Source organism: Triticum aestivum, chromosome 4B (assembly GCF_018294505.1).
Source record: "Triticum aestivum cultivar Chinese Spring chromosome 4B, IWGSC CS RefSeq v2.1, whole genome shotgun sequence".
Taxonomy (NCBI): Eukaryota; Viridiplantae; Streptophyta; class Magnoliopsida; order Poales; family Poaceae; genus Triticum; species Triticum aestivum.
Window position 1 is genome coordinate 630,531,829 of NC_057804.1, and position 19,479 is coordinate 630,551,307.

At 45.2% G+C, this 19,479-nt stretch overlaps 1 protein-coding gene across 1 annotated transcript; it reads right to left on the bottom strand.

The window, feature by feature from the left end:
* Positions 1-13,864: 13,864 nt before the first annotated feature.
* On the bottom strand, positions 13,865-18,802 carry LOC123093703 (protein NRT1/ PTR FAMILY 5.2). The gene is made up of 3 exons (XM_044515716.1): positions 18,465-18,802; positions 18,097-18,314; positions 13,865-15,408 (listed from the first exon to the last, which is right to left on the bottom strand). The coding sequence occupies exons 1-3, from the start codon at positions 18,616-18,618 to the stop codon at positions 13,951-13,953; spliced, it is 1,830 nt and encodes a 609-aa protein (XP_044371651.1). The 5' UTR covers positions 18,619-18,802; the 3' UTR covers positions 13,865-13,950.
* Between the last annotated feature and the right edge of the window lie 677 nt (positions 18,803-19,479).

The following is a 19,479-nucleotide window of genomic DNA, read 5'->3' on the forward strand; positions in this document are numbered from 1 at the left end:
AAGGGGCTGTGCGCCCCCCTCACCTATTCCCACGTGACCAGGCGGTTTGGGGCGCCCCATCTAGGGTTCCCACCTCCTGGCTTGGGGGCCAAGTCACCCAAAGAGGAGATCCCACCTGCCCTGGCCGCCGCCCCCCAGGGGAAACTCTAGGGCGCCTCCCCCTCTCCCTTCCCCCTATATATAGTGGAGGTTTTGGGGCTGCCCAACACATGAGTCTCTCTCTCCCAAGGTGCAGCCCTACCTCCCTCCCTCCTCGTCTCTCGTAGTGCTTGACGAAACCCTGCTGGAGTACCGCGCTCCTCCACCACCACCACGCCGTCGTGCTGCTGTTGGATGGAGTCTTCCCCAACCTTTCCCTCTCCCCTTGCTGGATCAAGGTACGGGAGACGTCATCGGGCTGCACGTGTGTTGAACACGAAGGCGCCGTTGTTCGGTGCTTAGATCGGAATCAACCGCGATCTGAATCGCTACGAGTACGACTCCTTCATCCGCGTTCTTGTAACGCCTCCGCTTAGCGATCTACAAGGGTATGTAGATGCACTCTTCTCTCTCTCGTTGCTAGTCTCTCCATAGATTGATCTTGGTGATGCGTAGAAAATTTTGAATTTCTGCTATGTTCCCCAACAGCTACCTGGTAGGGCCCGGCGCCACTGTCATTGAGACAATCAAAGGGCAAATTATCAAACCCCATGTAAAGTGGGGCAAATCATCAAATCCCCCCTCCTCCAAAGCCGCTCGATCAAATCCACTATTTTTCTCCATCACCATTATCACCACTTAGCTCGATGCTTACATTGGATGGAAATCGGAAATTAATTGGTTGCTATAAGGCCTCGTGCACACATATTTATACACCTTTTTGTTCATACATGTATTTATACAAACTCAGAGAGATCGAGGAGGGATCTGCAGTCTGGACTTGGAGTAAGGGACAAGAAAGGAGATGAAAAAAAAACAGAGCCAAGTGAAACTTTGGATAATTATGTAGAAAAAACCATTTGTTTTTTTACATCAAAACCATTTTCTTTTCGTTTAACAAGACCGTTGTTTTGTTTTCGACATTTTAATATGAACTATATACGGACTGAGATGGAAAAAAAGCATTTGCTTTCGGTTTAACAGCACCATCGTTATGTTTTAAATATTTTTATATGAATTACATACAGAGATTGAAATGAGTGAACAAACACACTAAAACATGTCTATATAGATATGATTTTAAAAAAGTTAAAACATCTTATATTTGTGAATGAAGGAGTACTATCAAAGACTTAGAATTAACAATAATGCTGGCATGTCCCATCCTTTCATCCACTAGTAGAATGCCTGTGCGTTGCCATGAACTCTTCAAATTTATAATCAGTATGTTTCATTTATCATCCCCTCATCCTGGTGTGCTCTAATTAGAAACATATCAATCAAGTATTAAGAAATTTCACAGAATCAACAATAATCAATAATATGATATCTATCCTACTAATAGAGGGAGGTCATATTTTTGGTCCATCATGAACTTCTGCAGAAAAGCCCGTGCGTTGCTATGGGCAAAATACAAGAACGTAAATCAAACTGATGATTAAGTGATATGAGTAAATCAAACCGACACAGCCGTGTAGAAGGCAAGACCGAGTCCAACTCTTCCTTAAAATGTTCGATGACATTAGAGATCCCGATAAACATGGAGATATTCAAAAAGATCTTATGGAGGAGTGGTGGACATGGCATGAGCAACAAGATTGATGAACTATTGTATTGATTGATGAATAATTTGTGTTCAATTTGATGTTGTGGATTGGCGAACTATGTAATAATTTGGTGTTGTGGATTCATGAATTTGTTGTTATGTGTGTACTGTTTAGTTTGGATAAAATTTTGATGAGGCCGATGTTGATTTGTTGCAATATGTATGCAAATAGTTGGCGGTCCGATCTGGCACTGGTGGTCGTTGGATCCGAGCAACACAGCCCCACCCCACGTCTTCCTCCCTTTGATCCTTTTCCACCAGAGCAACGCAACACCCACCATGGCGCATGCATCCCCGTGACCTCGCCACACCGGAGTAGTCAGTGAGCACTGCAACACAGCTAAAAATAGTCGTCGGTGAGTGCCGATCGCAGCACCAGAGAGCCGTTTGCAAGATCTCCATAGCAACACCACACTCTGCATCTAGCCGACGGCGAGCGTTGCGATGCAATGCCAGGATCTGCCGGAAACCGTAGCGACACATCACTGGGAGCCGCTGCCGAGCTACATTGCAACACCGAGCTTCCTGATACGTCTTCGTCGTATCTACTTTTCCAAACACTTTTGCCCTTGTTTTGGACTCTAACTTGTATGATTTGAATGGAACTAACCCGGACTGACGCTGTTTTCAGCAGAATTGCCATGATGTTGTTTTATGTGCAGAAAACAAAAGTTCTCGGAATGACCTGAAACTCCACAGAATATCTTAGAATAAATAATAAAAAATCCTCACCAAAGATGAAGACCAGGGGGCCCACACCCTGTCCACGAGGATGGGGGGCGCGCCCCTCCCCCCTGGGCACGCCCCCCTACCTCGTGGGCCCCCTGGATGCCCTCCGACGCCAACTCCAACTCCATATATTGGCTTTCGGGGAGAAAAAAAATCAAAAAGAAGAAATCGTCGCGTTTTACGATACGGAGCCGCCGCCAAGCCCTAATCTCTCTCGAGAGGGCTGATCTGGAGTCCGTTCGGGGCTCCGGAGAGGGGAATTCGTTGCCGTCATCATCATCAACCATCCTCCATCACCAATTTCATGATGCTCACCGCCGTGCGTGAGTAATTCCATCGTAGGCTTGCTGGACGGTGATGGGTTGGATGAGATTTATCATGTAATCGAGTTAGTTTTTTTTAGGGTTTGCTATGACTTTGCTATGCTTAATGCTTGTCACTAGGGCCCGAGTGCCATGATTTCAGATATGAACCTATTATGTTTTCATGAATATATGTGAGTTCTTGATCCTATCTTGCAAGTCTATAGTCACCTATTATGTGTTATGATCCGACAACCCCGAAGCGACAATAATCGGGATACTTCTCGGTGATGACCATATTTTGAGGAGTTCATGTATTCACTATGTGCTAATGCTTTGTTCCGGTTCTCTATTAAAAGGAGGCCTTAATATCCCTTAGTTTCCAATAGGACCCCGCTGCCACGGGAGGGTAGGACAAAAGATGTCATGCAAGTTCTTTTCCATAAGCACGTATGACTATATTCGGAATACATGCCTAAATTACATTAATGAACTGGAGCTAGTTCTGTGTCACCCTATGTTATGACTGTTACATGATGAACCACATCCGGCATAATTATCCATCATTGATCCGGTGCCTACGAGTTTTTCATATACTGGTTCTCGCTTATTTACTTTTCCGTTGTTACTGTTACAATCACTACAAAATACCAAAAACATTACTTTTGCTGTCTTTACTTTTGTTACCGTTACCACCACTATCATATTACTTTGCTACTAAACACTTTGCTGCAGATACTAAGTTTCCAGGTGTGGTTGAATTGACAACTCAGCTGCTAATACTCGAGAATATTCTTTGGCTCCCCTTGTGTCGAATCAACAAATTTGGGTTGAATACTCTACCCTCGAAAACTATTGCGATCCCCTATACTTGTGAGTTATCAAGACCTTTTTCTGGCGCCGTTGCCGGGGAGCATAGCTCTATTTTTTGAGTCACTTGGGATTTATATCTGCTGGACGCTATGAAGAACTTGAAAGATGCTAAGACAACTATTTATCCCTCAACTACGAGGGGGGTAAGGAACTGCCATCTAGCGCTGCACTTGATTCACCTTCTGTTATAAACATGCTAGCGACACCTAAACCTGCTTCTGCTATTCGTTCCAATATGTCGCATGTTATTGATGATGATACTTCTGCTATGCATGATACTTATGATGAAACTACTTCTATGCTTGATACTACTGTGCCTCTTGGTGAATTTCTAGATGAACAAATTTCTAAGTCTAGAGAAAGAGAAATTATTGAAACTGAACACGATGATGTTAGTGATGATGAAAATAGGCCTGCTATTCCTGAGGGTTACCTTTTTAATGTTGAATCTACTGAAGCTATTCTTGCTTGCCAGGATAGTCTTGAACATAATAGGTTGCTAGTTAAATGGAGTAAAGAATCTTTTAGAGGTAGGATGAGACCCGACCCTGCTTTTGCTACTTCACCTATCTGTGTTCCTGATCAGGATTATTATGATTTTTCTGTTGATCCAGATATAATTACTTTGGTTGAATCTGATCCTTTCTATGGCTATGGATCTGAAACTGTTGTGGCACATCTTCGTAAGTTAGATGATATATCTGCCCTGTTTACTAATAATGAGAGATCGCGCTACCTTTATTTACTCAAAATATTTCTGTTCTCATTGAAGGGTGATGGTAAGATATGGTTTAATTCTCTTGATCCTGGTTGTGTGCAAAGTCCCTAGGATATGGTTTATTACTTCTCTGCTAAATATTTCCCTGCTCATAAGAAACAAGCTGCTTTGAGGGATATATATAATTTTGTGCAAATTGAAGAGGAGAGTCTCCCACAAGCTTGGGGGAGGCTTCTCAAGTTACTTAATGCTTTGCCTGATCATCCTCTTAAGAAACCTGAAATACTTGATAAATTTTATAATGGACTAACTGATGCTTCCAGAGATTACCTGGATAGTTATGCTGGTTCTCTTTTCAGGGAAAGAACACCGGATGAAGCTGAAATTCTATTGAATAATATGTTGACAAATGAAAATAATTGGGCACCTCCTGAGCCAGCTCCTGAGCCAATTACTAAGCCTATTCCTAAACCAACTCTGAAGAAGAGAGGTGTTCTATTTCTCAGTCTCGAAGATATGCAAAAGGCAAAGAAATCTATGAAATAAAAAGGTATTAAAACTGAAGATGTTAAGAATTTACCTCCTATTGAAGAAATACAAGGCCTTAATTTACCGCCTGTTGAAGAAGTATATGATATCAACTACTTATTTACTGAAGAACCTCTCGATATCCCGACACAGGTAGTAAAGGTAAATTCTCTCTATAGATATGATAAAGCTGAAGACCCTCCTACTAAAATTGCTAGTCAGTGCTTGGATGAGTTTGATGACTTTATGTTTAAGCAAGATGACTTTAATGCTTATTTTGGTAGACAATTAAAATAGAATACCTTTATGATTAAACGCTTGGGTGATTATATGGCTGATATTAGAGGTGAACTTAAACTTGTTAGCAAACATGCTTCTATGGTTACCACTCAAGTAGAACAAGTACTTAAAGCTCAGAAAGAAGTGCTTAATGAAATGAATAGTAAGAAAAATGATTATGTTGTTAGAGTGGCTACTAGAACTGGTAGAATGACTCAGGAACCTTTGTATCCTGAAGGCCACCCTAAGAGAATCGAGCAAGATTCTCAGAGAAATAATGTTGATATGCCTAGTTGTTATAAAAGGAAGAAAAAGAAAAATGATAGGACTTTGCAAACTTCTAGTGAACCTATTGCTGAACCACCTGAGAATCCGAATGATATCTCTATTTCTGATGTTGAAACACAATCAGGTGATGAACATGAACCTAGTGAAAATGTTAATGATGATGTTCATGTTGATGCTCAACCTAGTAACGATAATGATGTAGAAGTTGAACTGATGTTGATCTTGATAACCCACAATCAAAGAATCAACATTATGATAAAAGAGACTTCGTTGCTAGGAAACATGGTAGAGAAAGGGAACCATGGGTTCAGAAACCCATGCCTTTTCCTCCGAAACCATCCAAGAAAAAGGATGATGAGGATTTTGAGCGCTTTGCTGAAATGATTAGACCCATCTTTTTGCGTATGCGATTAACTGATGTGCTCAAAACAAATCCTTATGCTAAGTATATGAAGGATATTATTACTAATAAAAGAAAGATACCTGAAGCTGAAATTTCCGCCATGCTTGCTAATTATACTTTTAAGGGTGGAATACCAAAGAAACTTGGAGATCCCGGAGTACCTACTATACCATGCTCCATTAAGAGAAATTATGTTAAAACTGCTTTATGTGATCTTGGAGCCGGTGTTAGTGTTATGCATCTCTCTTTATATCATAGACTTGACTTGAATAAGTTGACACCTACTGAAATATCTTTGCAAATGGCTGATAAATCAACTGCTATACCTGTCGGTATTTGAGAGGATGTGCCTGTTGTGGTTGCAAACGTTACTATTTTAACGGACTTTGTTATTTTTGATATTCCCGAGGATGATAGTATGTCTATTATTCTTGGAAGACCTTTCCTTAATACTGCAGGGGCTGTTATTGATTGCAACAAAGGCAATGTCACTTTTCATGTTAATGGCAATGAGCACACGGTACACTTCCCAAGAAAACAACCTCAAGTTTATAGTATCAACTCTATTGGAAAAATTCCATCGATTATATTTGGAGGTTTTGAATTTCCTCTCCCTACTGTCAAGAAAAAGTATGATATTCTTATTGTTGGGGATTTTCATATCCCCATTGAGGTAACTTAGTGTTATTCAAAATTTCTCCGGTTCCGTGTTAATCAGAATGAGTTTGTTAACAAGACTTGATCAATCTTGTTAGTGGGTTCATTTTGATGATCATGAGATAGATTAAACTAGAAGCACAACCTTCTGTACCCTCTTTATATTTCCCTTTTATTTAGTAGAAATAAAGTAAAATAGTATTTTTATGTCTGTTTCCTGACTTATCCGCGCAATATAAAAATAGCCCGAAAATAAAAGTCCTCAGAATGCCATGCCAATTTAATATGTTTTTTTCGGGAATATTTGAGGATTTACTGTGCAAAAATTACCGCGGGGGGAGCTGCCACCTGGCCACGAGGGTGGAGGGCGCGCCCTACCCCCTGGGCGCGCCCCCTGCCTTGTGGGCCCACGGTGGCCCTCCTCCACTTATACCTGCACCCATCTTCTTCCTCTGTCTCACACAAACCCAAAAAACCAACTCAAGCTCGTGTTCCAGCAACTTTTGCTGCGATTTTCGATCTCCTTGCTCAAAGCACCTCTCGCAAAACTGCTTGGGGAGATTGTTCCTTAGTATGTGACTCCTCCATTGGTCTAATTAGTTTTTGTTCTAGTGCTTTATTCATTGCAAATTTGTGCTGCATAGGTAACCATGTTCTTGAGCTTGTATGTCAAATTTATATGTTTCCAAGTAGTTCTAATGCTTGATATATGCTCTAGCACTTGTATGAGTAGTTGCTATCTGTTTTATTGAAGTTGGTTCACTTTTGTTTGAAGTTACTAAAAATTTCAGAATTATTTTTCAGAGGAAATAATATGCTTAGGAGGATGTTCCAAGGTGGTTCTTCAAGGAAGCAAGGTCCCAGGCGTGCAATGCGTGATGGTGACGAGGAACCACCAAGAGACGCTCCCGTGAGGCCCTGTGAATGGCCTTCGGAAAATTTTATGAATCAAGTGGGAATTAAAGAAGAATTCTACGCATATTTGCGTAATGCCGGTCTTGCGGACTTTGAAGCTGATAAATGCCCCTAGTATCGTTACCTCACAAGTTCATTTGTGGGGAGGTTTGATTTTTCATCTTCGCGTAATTCTCCTTCAGTCATGTTTGACCTTTATGACAAATCTTATACCATGGACTTAGAAGATTTCACTCTTGCATGCAAACTTTCATCTTGGGGTAGTATCAGGGATCCCCCTAAATCTGAATATAGAGACTTTCTTGCTAGAATAACTGTGGGGGAATCTAGAGATATAGCGCAGGCCACTATAGGGAGCATTCACTTTCCTGCTTTACATTATTTTGCTCTCTTCATTGGTAGATGCATAAATGCTAAGGATGAAGCATGTCACATGTGTGCCCCTGATCTCAGCATTCTCAGAAGCGCTATGTTAGGGGACCAAGCTTATCATATGGGAGCCATTGTAGCTCATAGGTTGCATCTTAATAGACGTAACGGAGATTTCTTTGGAGGAATTTATGCAACCCGCTTAGCTAATTTTCTTGATGTAGACATTCATGAGGGTGATATGGAGTTACCCCCTTCTTATTTAGATCTTGATTCTATGCTTTCTCACTAGTTCATTGAGAGGACTGGACCACCTTTTCAGTCCGACTAATCTTTAATAAACGGCATGTGGTCCGTGTTGCTCTTCCTGCTCCTACCTTCTTTGATTTTCAGGCGAGGGGAAAATATATTATTACCAGAGAGAAGGCAGATGAATATGAGAGGAGAGCGGAGGCAGCTCGACGCCACGCTGCAATTCAGGAGGCGATAGCAGCTGCATCGCAGTACGACCCCAGCTACACCTGTGGGTATCCGCCAGGCCATCCCTGGCAATAGACCAACTTAGGCCAAAAGCCTAAGCTTGGGGGAGTACGTATTTCCCACCGACATTACATTCATGTTCACACACACTCATTGCTAGATGTCGGTGTTCATACTCTTTCACTGTAATATTCATGCTAGTTTATTTTCTTTTTCCTGCTTCTTCTTGTGTGTTTATTAAACCTTTAGAAAAACAAAAAAATAGTACTACTTTATTTCTTTGTTGTAGTAGTTAAAAAGGAAAACCCAAAAATATTTCCCGTTCTTCTTTTGCTTGTTGGGAGCTTTCCCGTGTAAATAGTTTCCTTTTCTTTTCTTTTCTTTGGGGGCCGAGAAGACCATATTGAAAATGCTTAGTGGCTCTTATATGCTTTATAGCTTATCTAACTTAGAGCCCATATTACTTGTCTTCTCTCTTGAGTTGAATGCTTGCAGATTCCAGCTTAGTCCAATGCACGTGCACTCTTATTATTATACACACCGTTCGGTCGTGCAAGTGAAAGGCAATAATGATGATATATGATGGACTTATTGGGATGAGAAAAGCTGGTATGAACTCGATCTCTCTTGTTTTTGTAAATATGATGATTCATCGTTCCTGATTCAGCTATTATGAAGTAAACATATTTGCAATAACATTTAGAGATTATAGTTACTTGTGCCATGCTTGATTAGCTATGAGTTATAATGGTTTACCTTGCGTGCCAACATGTTATTAGAATAATTATGATGTGGTATGATGGGATGGTATCCTCCTTTAAATGAATTGAGTGACTAGACTTGGCACATGTTCACGCATGTAGTTGAATCAAATCAACATAGCCTTCATGATATTTATGTTCATGGTAGATTATATCCTACTCATGCTTGTATTCGGTGTAAATTAGTTTTAATGCATGTTTACGACTGTTGTCGCTCTCTCAGTTGGTCGCTTCTCAGTCTTTTGCTAGCCTTCACCTGTACTAAGCGGGAATACTGCTTGTGCATCCAAACTCCTTAAACCCCAAAGTTGTTCCGTATGAGTCCACTATACCTACCTATATGCGGTATTTACCTGCCATTCCAAGTAAATTTGTATGTGCCAAACTCTAAACCTTCAAATGAAATTCTGTTTTGTATGCTCGAGCAGCTCATGTTTCAACTAGGGCTGCCCTTATCTTCCATGTTAGGCGGTTATTCTCAAGAGGAGTGGACTCTGCTCCTCATTCACGAGAAAATGGCTGGTCTCCGGGATGCCCAGTCCCATGCTTTATGCAAACTAAATCAAAATAATTGCAAACAAAACTCCCCGTGGGACCCGTTGAATGTTGGAGGCACTCGTTGTTTCGAGCAAGCCATGGATTGATGCCTGTGGAGGAGGGGGAGTATAAACTTTACCATTCTGTTTGGGAACCGCCTATAATTTGTTTAGCATGGAAGATATCGTCATCTCATAGTTGTTGCATTGATAGTGAAAGTATGCAGCTCAAAATATAATTTATCTCTATTTCAAAATCGAGCTCTAGCACCTCTACAAATCCATGCTTCCCTCTGCGAAGGGCCTATCTATTTTCTTTTATGTTGAGTCATCACCCTTCTTATTAAAAAGCACCCGCTGGAGAGCACGCTGTCGTTTGCATTCATTATAATTGGTTTATATTGGGTATGACTTGACTGGATCTCTTTTACCATGAATTACAATGTTTAGTCAGTCCTTGATCTTTAAAGGTGCTCTGCATTTATGTTTTGCGGTCTCAGAAAGGGCTAGCGAGATACCATTTTGTTATATCATGTTATGATTATTTTGAAAAAGTGTTGTCATCCGAGTTTTATAATTATGGCTTGCTAGCTGATTATGCTATTGATATGAGTAATTGTGAGACCTACGTGTCATTGTGAGTATGGTTAGTTCATAATAATTGCTGAGACTTGAATGCTGACTTTTCATGTTTACAACAACAAGAGCAAACAAAGTTTGTAAAAGTTTTTCTTTTTTCTCTTTCAGTTTATCAACTGAATTGCTTGAGGACAAGCAAGGGTTTAAGCTTGGGGGAGTTGATACGTCTCCGTCGTATCTACTTTTCCAAATACTTTTGCCCTTGTTTTGGACTCTAACTTGTATGATTTGAATGGAACTAACCCGGACTGACGTTGTTTTCAGCAGAATTGCCATGATGTTGTTTTATGTGCAGAAAACAAAAGTTCTCGGAATGACCTGAAACTCCACGGAATATCTTAGAATAAATAATAAAAAATCCTCACCAAAGATGAACACCAGGGGGGCCACACCCTGTCCACGAGAGTGGGGGCGCGCCCCTCCCCCTGGGCGTGCCCCCTACTTCGTGGGCCCCCTGGATGCCCTCCGACGCCAACTCCAACTCCATATATTGGCTTTCGGGGAGAAAAAAATCAGAGAGAAGAAATCATCACGTTTTACGATACGGAGCCACCGCCAAGCCCTAATTTCTCTCGGGAGGGCTGATCTGGAGTCCGTTCGGGGCTCCGGAAAGGGGAATTCATCGCCGTCGTCATCATCAACCATCCTCCATCACCAATTTCATGATGCTCACCGCCGTGCGTGAGTAATTCCATCGTAGGCTTGCTGGACGGTGATGGGTTGGATGAGATTTATCATGTAATCGAGTTAGTTTTGTTAGGGTTTGATCCCTAGTATCCATTATATTCTGAGATTGATGTTGCTATGACTTTGCTATGCTTAATGCTTGTCACTAGGGCCCGAGTGCCATGATTTCAGATCTGAACCTATTATGTTTTCATGAATATATGTGAGTTCTTGATCCTATCTTGCAAGTCTATAGTCACCTATTATGTGTTATGATCCGACAACCCCGAAGTGACAATAATCGGGATACTTCTCGGTGATGACCATAGTTTGAGGAGTTCATGTATTCACTATGTGCTAATGCTTTGTTTCGGTTCTCTATTAAAAGGAGGCCTTAATATCCCTTAGTTTCCAATAGGACCCCGCTGCCACGGGAGGGTAGGACAAAAGATGTCATGCAAGTTCTTTTCCATAAGCACGTATGACTATATTCGGAATACATGCCTACATTACATTAATGAACTGGAGCTAGTTCTGTGTCACCCTATGTTATGACTGTTACATGATGAACCACGTCCGGTATAATTATCCATCATTGATCCGGTGCCTACGAGTTTTCCATATATTGGTTCTCGCTTATTTACTTTTCCGTTGTTACTGTTACAATCACTACAAAATACCAAAAACATTACTTTTGCTGTCTTTACTTTTGTTACCGTTACCACCACTATCATATTACTTTGCTACTAAACACTTTGCTGCAGATACTAAGTTTCCAGGTGTGGTTGAATTGACAACTCAGCTGCTAATACTTGAGAATATTCTTTGGCTCCCCTTGTGTCGAATCAACAAATTTGGGTTGAATACTCTACCCTCGAAAACTGTTGCGATCCCCTATACTTGTGGGTTATCACTTCCCTCCCCCCCACACACAAATCGTCGGTGACTCTACGGAAAAAGCTGTGATGCAGCATCGGGGCCCGTCGCGTGAGTGTTGCATCGGAGCACAAGGGGGACGTCGGTGAGCGCTCCATTGCTGCTCCGCCGCCGCCGACTTGTAGCACCGGTAGCGACAAATAAGTGTTGCATCGCAATGCAGTCAAGGTTGCATTGCAGCGTTACGGCCATGGACGAGTTGCTATGTCGCAGCCTGGCGGCCATGATGCATTGCAGCACCGGCAGTCATCGACGAGCACCGTTTCGCATCGCCAGCAGCACCTCCCGGTTCCTCATTGATGTGGTGGTGCTCGCCATGGCTCCCCTCCATGAACACTGCTATGCAACTATGCCGCCTTGACGGCCGGCGGCAAACCCTTCCAATTTCCAAGTTACTATTTGAAGGACTTCACTCATATCACTTAATCATCAGTTTGATTTACGTTCCTGTATTTTGCCCATAGCAACGCACGGGCTTTTCTGCAGAAGTTCATGATTGACCAAAAATATGACCTCCCTCTATTAGTAGGATAGATATCATGTTATTGATTATTGTTTGTTCGGTGAAATTTCTTAATACTTGATTGTTGTGTTTCTAGTTAGAGCACCCCAGGATGAGGGGATGATAAATGAAACATATTGATTATAAATTTGAAGAGCCCATGGCAACGCACGGGCATTCTACTAGTGGATGAAAGGATGAGCCATGGCAAGCACCACCAATCGCTTTTTCGTGGAAAATTTCTATGATCGCCGTCTTCCTCCTCCTCTCCGTCTTACTCCTTCCGGCACGGCCCATCTTCCAACACTGTCGCAACCAGTGCCGATGTAGTGAGTCACCCTGCCCGAGCCACCTTCTTCGTAGGTTCCACTGATGCCCCTGACCATCCCTCTATCCCCTTCACTCTTCTAAATTTCATGCTTGTTGATATACTCCCACGATCCATATTACTTGTCGCAGCCTTAGCAGCAATTTGCACGTGGTGAGGGAGAAATTTTTTCCGTATCAAAGAGGAAATCATTTCTAGCCTTCCAACAAAGACACCATCAAAAGTTGAAAATATTTAAAATAGAGGCATGCAGATGATACATGTTGAGGAGAGCAAGAATAATAGCATGCATATTAGTATGGTCCCGAAGTAAAACATGAGTGCAAATGAACCATGGCTGAGAGAACCATGCCGCTCTAGCAAAATCACACTGAAAAAGGAGGTGAAGTTCATCCTCATGCCGAACCGCATCTACAACAAAATTGAGAAATGTGCACAGAGAAACGTGTATACGACTTCAACGTAGACTTGTATACGACTTCTAATCCAGCCTGAATACGGACACATACGTCCGTAAACAGACCCGGTGCAACTCCTAAGCCGGACTCAACTTGCAAAGCCAACTTCAACGTAGACTCTCCAACTTGCATTAACCTTACTGCTAGTCCTACGTAACTTAATTAACTCATGATTATTTCAAACAATCTCTCTCTCTAGTCTTGACACACTTTGTCTTCTATGCTTCTTTGATCTTGACTCGGTGACAATCCGCTCCTTGTCGACTCATCTATCTCGCACCACAACATGTCAAATTGTGGGCCTGGTTGTTCGAACAAGTCGTCGGACTTGGAGCCATGGCCGTCGTCGTTGCTCGGGTCCTTGATGGCCTTACGGCGGCGGCGGCGCTCCTTCCGAGAAGGTCGGGGAGGATGGATGCGGTTCTCCTCCTCGTCTTGATGCAGGACCGCGATGATGAAACGCTGTCTCGCCTCGCCCAGCAACTCCCACCCCACATCGGGGAACAGGCCGTCGAACTCCGGCGGTGGCAGGCCAGGGCCGGGGCCAGGGTTTCCTTCTCCGGAAGCTCCCTCCATGGACGGCAGAGATCGATGGCGGAATCGTTCGTTCTAGATTGTTGGGATCGTAGGGTCAGTGAGGGATATATGGACGGGAGATTGATCCGTGTGTGCGTCCGAGTCGAACCAGCCCCTCTGTTTCGTTCCCTTGTCGGAACGGAAGGGGCTGCATGCTGGTTACCAACAGGTCGTAGCTATAGCTGCAATCTTGCAGTACGGTTATGGTAAAATTGTACGTAATTGTGCAGTGCTTTATACTACTACAACAAGGAAGTGTTTAACTAAGCCATTGGCTCGGAGTGAATCTTCTTGGCGGCCTCGCGCTGCGCGTGCACGTCCATGTCCACGTCGATGGTGTCCGTGGACTCGGCCCTGTACCTGTAGCGGTGGGCGAGCACGGCGAAGACGACGCAGTTGGCGGCGGCGAGCAGCGTGAGGAAGGCGTAGTAGTAGTCGAGGTGCGCGGCGTTGAGGTTGTCGGCCACCCAGGGGCTCCCCCGCCTGCGCGTCACCCGCGTCACCAGCGACAGGATGAAGCTGCTGAGGAAGTTGCCGACGCCGTACGCGGTGAGCGACAGCGCCGTGCCCAGGCTCTTCATGCTCTCCGGCGCCTGGTCGTAGAAGAACTCGATCTTGCCCACCACCAGGAACGCGTCCGCCAGCCCCATCAGCACGAACTGCGGCAGCAGCACGAAGATGCTCAGCCGCAGCTTGCCGCCGCTCACGTCCAGCCCGCGGCTCCGCGCGTAGCTCAGCCGCTGGCTCTCGATCAGCGACGCCGTGCCCATCGTCAGCACCTGCACCAGCAGCCCGATGCCCATCCGCGTCAGCAGGCTGATCCCTCTCGGGTTCTTGGTGTACCTCCGCACCGCCTTCACGAAGACCCGGTCGTAGACGACGATGGCCACGAGCATGGTGAGCGTGACGAACGCGCCCAGGCTGGCCGGCGGGATCTCGAAGCTGCCCGAGCCCATGTGCCGGTTCATGGTCGTGCCCTGCTTCACGAACAGGGTGTTGGTCTGCGCGATCAGCGTGCACGGCACGAACATGGTCACCAGCAGAGGGATCAGCTTCAGGATCTGTTTCGTCTCCTCCACCTCCGTCACCGTGCACAGGCTCCACTTCGCCGCCCTGGACGATGACCCGTCGACGACGTCCTTCACGGCCGCCTTGTTGAGGAACCTCATGGAGTTGGTGGAGTCCATCCGAAACTTGTGCTTCTTCGTGTACGCCTCCAGCTCCAGCTCGTGCAGCTCCTTGGCGTCGGCCGGCACGGGGAGGCGCCACTTGCGGAGCGCGGCGCCGACGACCTTGCCCATGCGCGTGAAGGCGCTGCCCTGCGGCAGCTTGTGGCGGTACACGGGCGTGCCGGCGAGGAAGATGGCGATGGAGGCGATGAGGCCGAGCGTGGGGATGCCGTAGCCGACGGACCAGCTGACGTTGTCCTGGAGGTAGACGAGGACGGTGGAGGAGAAGAGGATGCCGACGAAGATGGTGAACATCCACCAGTTGAAGAAGGAGAGCTTGTGGGACTTCTCGCGGGCGTCGAAGTCGTCGAACTGGTCGGCGCCGATGGTCGAGATGTTGGGCTTGGTGCCGCCGTTGCCGAAGGCGATGATGTACAGCCCGCCGAAGTAGACGCCCACCTGCAGCAGCGACGCCCGTGGGCAGACTTTGCCGACGCACTCCGGCGGCTTCAGCGCTCCCACCGACACGGACAGTGTCAACAGCAGCATCCCCTGCATCAGGACACGCACGTCATTTGTAGTCTAGTACATCATCCATGCATGCATCCATGACAACGAGTCATCAGAATACTACATGATATTTCTATAAAACTTCAAAATGGTTAGCTTTCAAATCTCTCGACTTATGATCCGTCGTCATCGTCGGGGTTTTCTTGTCAAGTGTTTCAACACTATATATCCCATTGACACCCGAAGGATTAATGAAGTTGCTACGGTATTGGTAGCAAAGTTGTATCGCACAAGAGCAATTGAGCGAACGTCAGTTCACTGCCTCGTTTCTAAAGTAGATGGAATTTCAGATTTTACATGTAGACAACTTTGACTATTAATCATTGTACAAGTATTTGAGTAATCACAATAAACATGTATCATGGAATTGTTTTTTCATCTCATAGTTTCTATGTAATGAAATAAATTGGTATTTTTTGGGCAGATGATCCAGGATAAGAAGATTAATTAGGGTATAGTATCTTATCTTATAGTACAAATACGGCCCTTCTTTTTCTCGATGTTGGTAGGTTCTACGTTGGTTGCTAATAATCGCCATGGATTATTATTGGTGTATTTTATAAGTAGTAATTAACTACAATTAGCACCTGATGTGTTAACTATTCAGGCCGCGAATTGATCATAGCTCAGATGGTCCATTAGGTTTCAAATCCTAAACTTGATACTCGCATTTTTTTTGATCGATTCTTGGCTTTCCGGCGATGACGTTTTGTGAGAGTAGACATTTTCGTCGACTGCGAGATGCATGTGGTCATTTCATCAATTTCAAAATGTTGTGTCGTCTCGGTATATTGGAGGTGCTCATCGAAGTAGAGTGTGCATGTGTGTGTCTTCGTAGGAATGAGTGTATGCGTGTATTAGAACTTGCGTTTGTATCGTGCTAAAAAGACCAAGAAAATATGCAATTGGACGTGTTATCCATAGTTGATTACAAAACAAGTTTCTTGTCCTATGTGATGGAGCCCTGCTGTCAATGCGACCATTGTGGCACATGCCGCCACCTTAGGTGCGTAAGTTGCAAATGATTGTACTAATGAGTGACATGCTACTTTAATACTATCACTAAAAGGACATGCAAGACGTGACAATTTAGGGGTGGCCACAAGTCTCGTGCACTGACTTTTCACCAGGTGCACGGAAATTAGCTTACATGCATACATGCGACACACACATTGAACAATAAAAGGAAATTCTACCACAATTATTCCACTACTCCACTGATTTGTGCTGTGATAATTAATAGCGTATGTCCCTCTCCAAGAGATACAGGAGATCTACCGTATTCACTTGGTGGCAATTCAACGTCTGAAAATGTTTCTGTACTGGTTGATCTGGAACGAACGGTCAGCATCACGCACCACTCTTCACCGCGACACTTTAATGGTCTCCTCCTCCAATAATTCGACCCGAACGTACGTACATAAATCTGGGATGAAGTGGTACATCACGCGTCGTGCACGTATGCGTCACACTTACGTGCATGTCATTTGTCCTTTGTTTTTGTTTTGCTGCCGGGGAGCATGTCACTGTGAGTTGGTGACATGTAGAGACCACAGAATCTCGTGCATGCACGGAGAGCGTGGGGGTCAAACTTACCGTGCACGTGCAATGACTTGAGCAGATATGCATGCATGTACTCCTAGTGCTAGCTAGACGATAGGGTCGCACACTAGATATGTAGTAGGTCCACTGGACGAGTCAAGATTCCACGGCTCGATCGATCAACTAAAGCGGCTTAGGTGTGGTCGATCGTGTAGTCCACATACGTAGTACTCTATAGATTGTGGAGTCAACAAATATGACCGCATGCACGTCGAAATCGATGGATCGATCTCTCCGGCGCGGCGGTCACGATCTGGACTAGTACGTCGAGGTCCAAGACAAAGTGATAGACATCTCAGCCCGATCTCGTCTGCATCCGACCATACGCCGGCCATCCCGGCAACGGGAACGGATCAGCTATTAGTACGTACGACTCGTTCATCTGCACATGCGTACTACTGGCCCAAGCTCAATCATCCATCCGCGTCAGTCCGAACCAGGCAGCTAGCTCTAGCTGCGTGGACAAACTTGGAGCACTAGTGCTACTACGCTGCCTCCGTCCCGGTTTAGTATTTTGAGCCAGACTTTGAGAGTCCATATAACTAATAAAATATAAAATATATGCTATAAAAAGTACAGTGTTATATTTGTTTTGAAAGAGCTTTTCGATGATATAATTTTGATGACATAAATATAATTTATTAGTTAAATTTGTTGTTCAAATTTTATTCCAAAATTAGAGGGGGGCTTATAAATCCGGACAGAAGGAAATGATAGATATTTTCTACGGACTGCCCTACATACTACGCAGCTAGCTCTAGTATGTCTCGTGGCTAGGGAGCTACTCGCCCGCCTCCAATTTTCTCATTTTCTGTGGCGCGACACCGACGGACGTTTTGTGCCTCACCAAACGTATGTACTTTTTTTAGGGTACCAAAAAACGTATATACTGTATGATAGTACAAATCCCCATCCAACTCTCAAAGGCTCCGCCGTAAATCGCTCGCTGCCACATCATCCATGATGTTATCACGACAGACCGCAGCGACGTCTTCGGGCGGCGCACATACGCCTACGTATCTACGAAAGTTACCATGAGGTGAAGCATAGGAACGAGTTGTTAATTACCACGAGATAGATGGCGGAGCCGACGACGAAGGTCCAGTAGCGGCCGAGGTAGGCGTCGGCGACGTAGGCGCCGAGCAGGGGCGTGAGGAAGACGGTGCCGGACCAGTTGGTGACGTTGTTGGACGCCTCCACCGTGCCCTGGTGCATCTTCTCCGTGAGGTAGATGAAGAGGTTCGCCGCGATGCCGTAGTAGGCCATACGCTCGAACAGCTCGTACACTAATTCACATATAAAAATGCATTCAGTCTCAGACAAATATGGATCAGCCCGTGCATACATCCATGGCCTATGATGTTGAGATGGATCAGCTAGCAGCTGGATGAACCGAAGCAATCATGTGTGCATTGATTGGTTGGTACGGTACGCACCTACGATGAAGGTGCAGGCGGTCCAGCCGCCCCTCTTGGAGCGGAGCACGGGGTTGCCCCGGAGGTCCACCGACCCGTCCTGCGTGTACTCCTGCCCGCCGGCGCCGGCGCCGGTGCCGTCCTCCACGGCCAAGCTCAGGTTCGCCACCGCCATCGCTGCTACCTCCTCGAGGCTCACTCTGTAGCTAGCTAGCCTCTCTCTCTCTCTACACTCTTCGTGGCCGGCCGGCTGCAGGCGGTTATATGTCGATCTCTCACCCGACCTTCAAATAGGGATGGCCGCGCTAGGCTGCTAACCTATCGCTGGTGACGGGACCTCCATTTATAGACTTGGTACCAGTGACAATCTTGCTCCTAGCGCTACTCTCTGGTGGCCGTAGCGTCGTCCCCACCACGGAGCCGGACTTGATGTGCCCTCGGTCGACCACTTGTACGGGGCACCGCCAGCGCGGCCTTGTCATCACTTTGTCAGCTAATACTACTAGTATCTTGTTATACGGTGTGGCCAAAGGGCCGGGGAAGCGTCCGTCCGATTGGGCGACTGCTCATGCTCAAGAGAAAGCGATGCGGATGGTAGCTTGCCGGTTTGTCTGTGTGAGGAGGGTAGAGATCAATCGGTGTTGGATCTCCTCTCCTCATTGTACTCCCTAGTCCGATGGATGGACACAACCTCGGGTGGCCACACGTACAGGTATGGTATCTCAGGGCATCTCTAACGGCAACCGTAAATTTCCCCGTATCTATTCGCGAACATGAGGGGATCAGTTCACGGACATGAATGCGGGAGGCCGCCATCCAACGTTGATGGTATACATCCGGACAACAATTCGATGAATTCAAACCGGACGAATTTCATTGAAGTTCAGACATAATTTACAAAAAAAAGTCGATATTTTGACCGTTTAGAAAAACTAAAAAAATAAAATAACATATATCGGACGACCAACTCGTACGCGTGGCCGCCCTGCCTTGCCACACCGCCGTCTCCGCCGGTGCCATCGTCATCGTGGTCCCT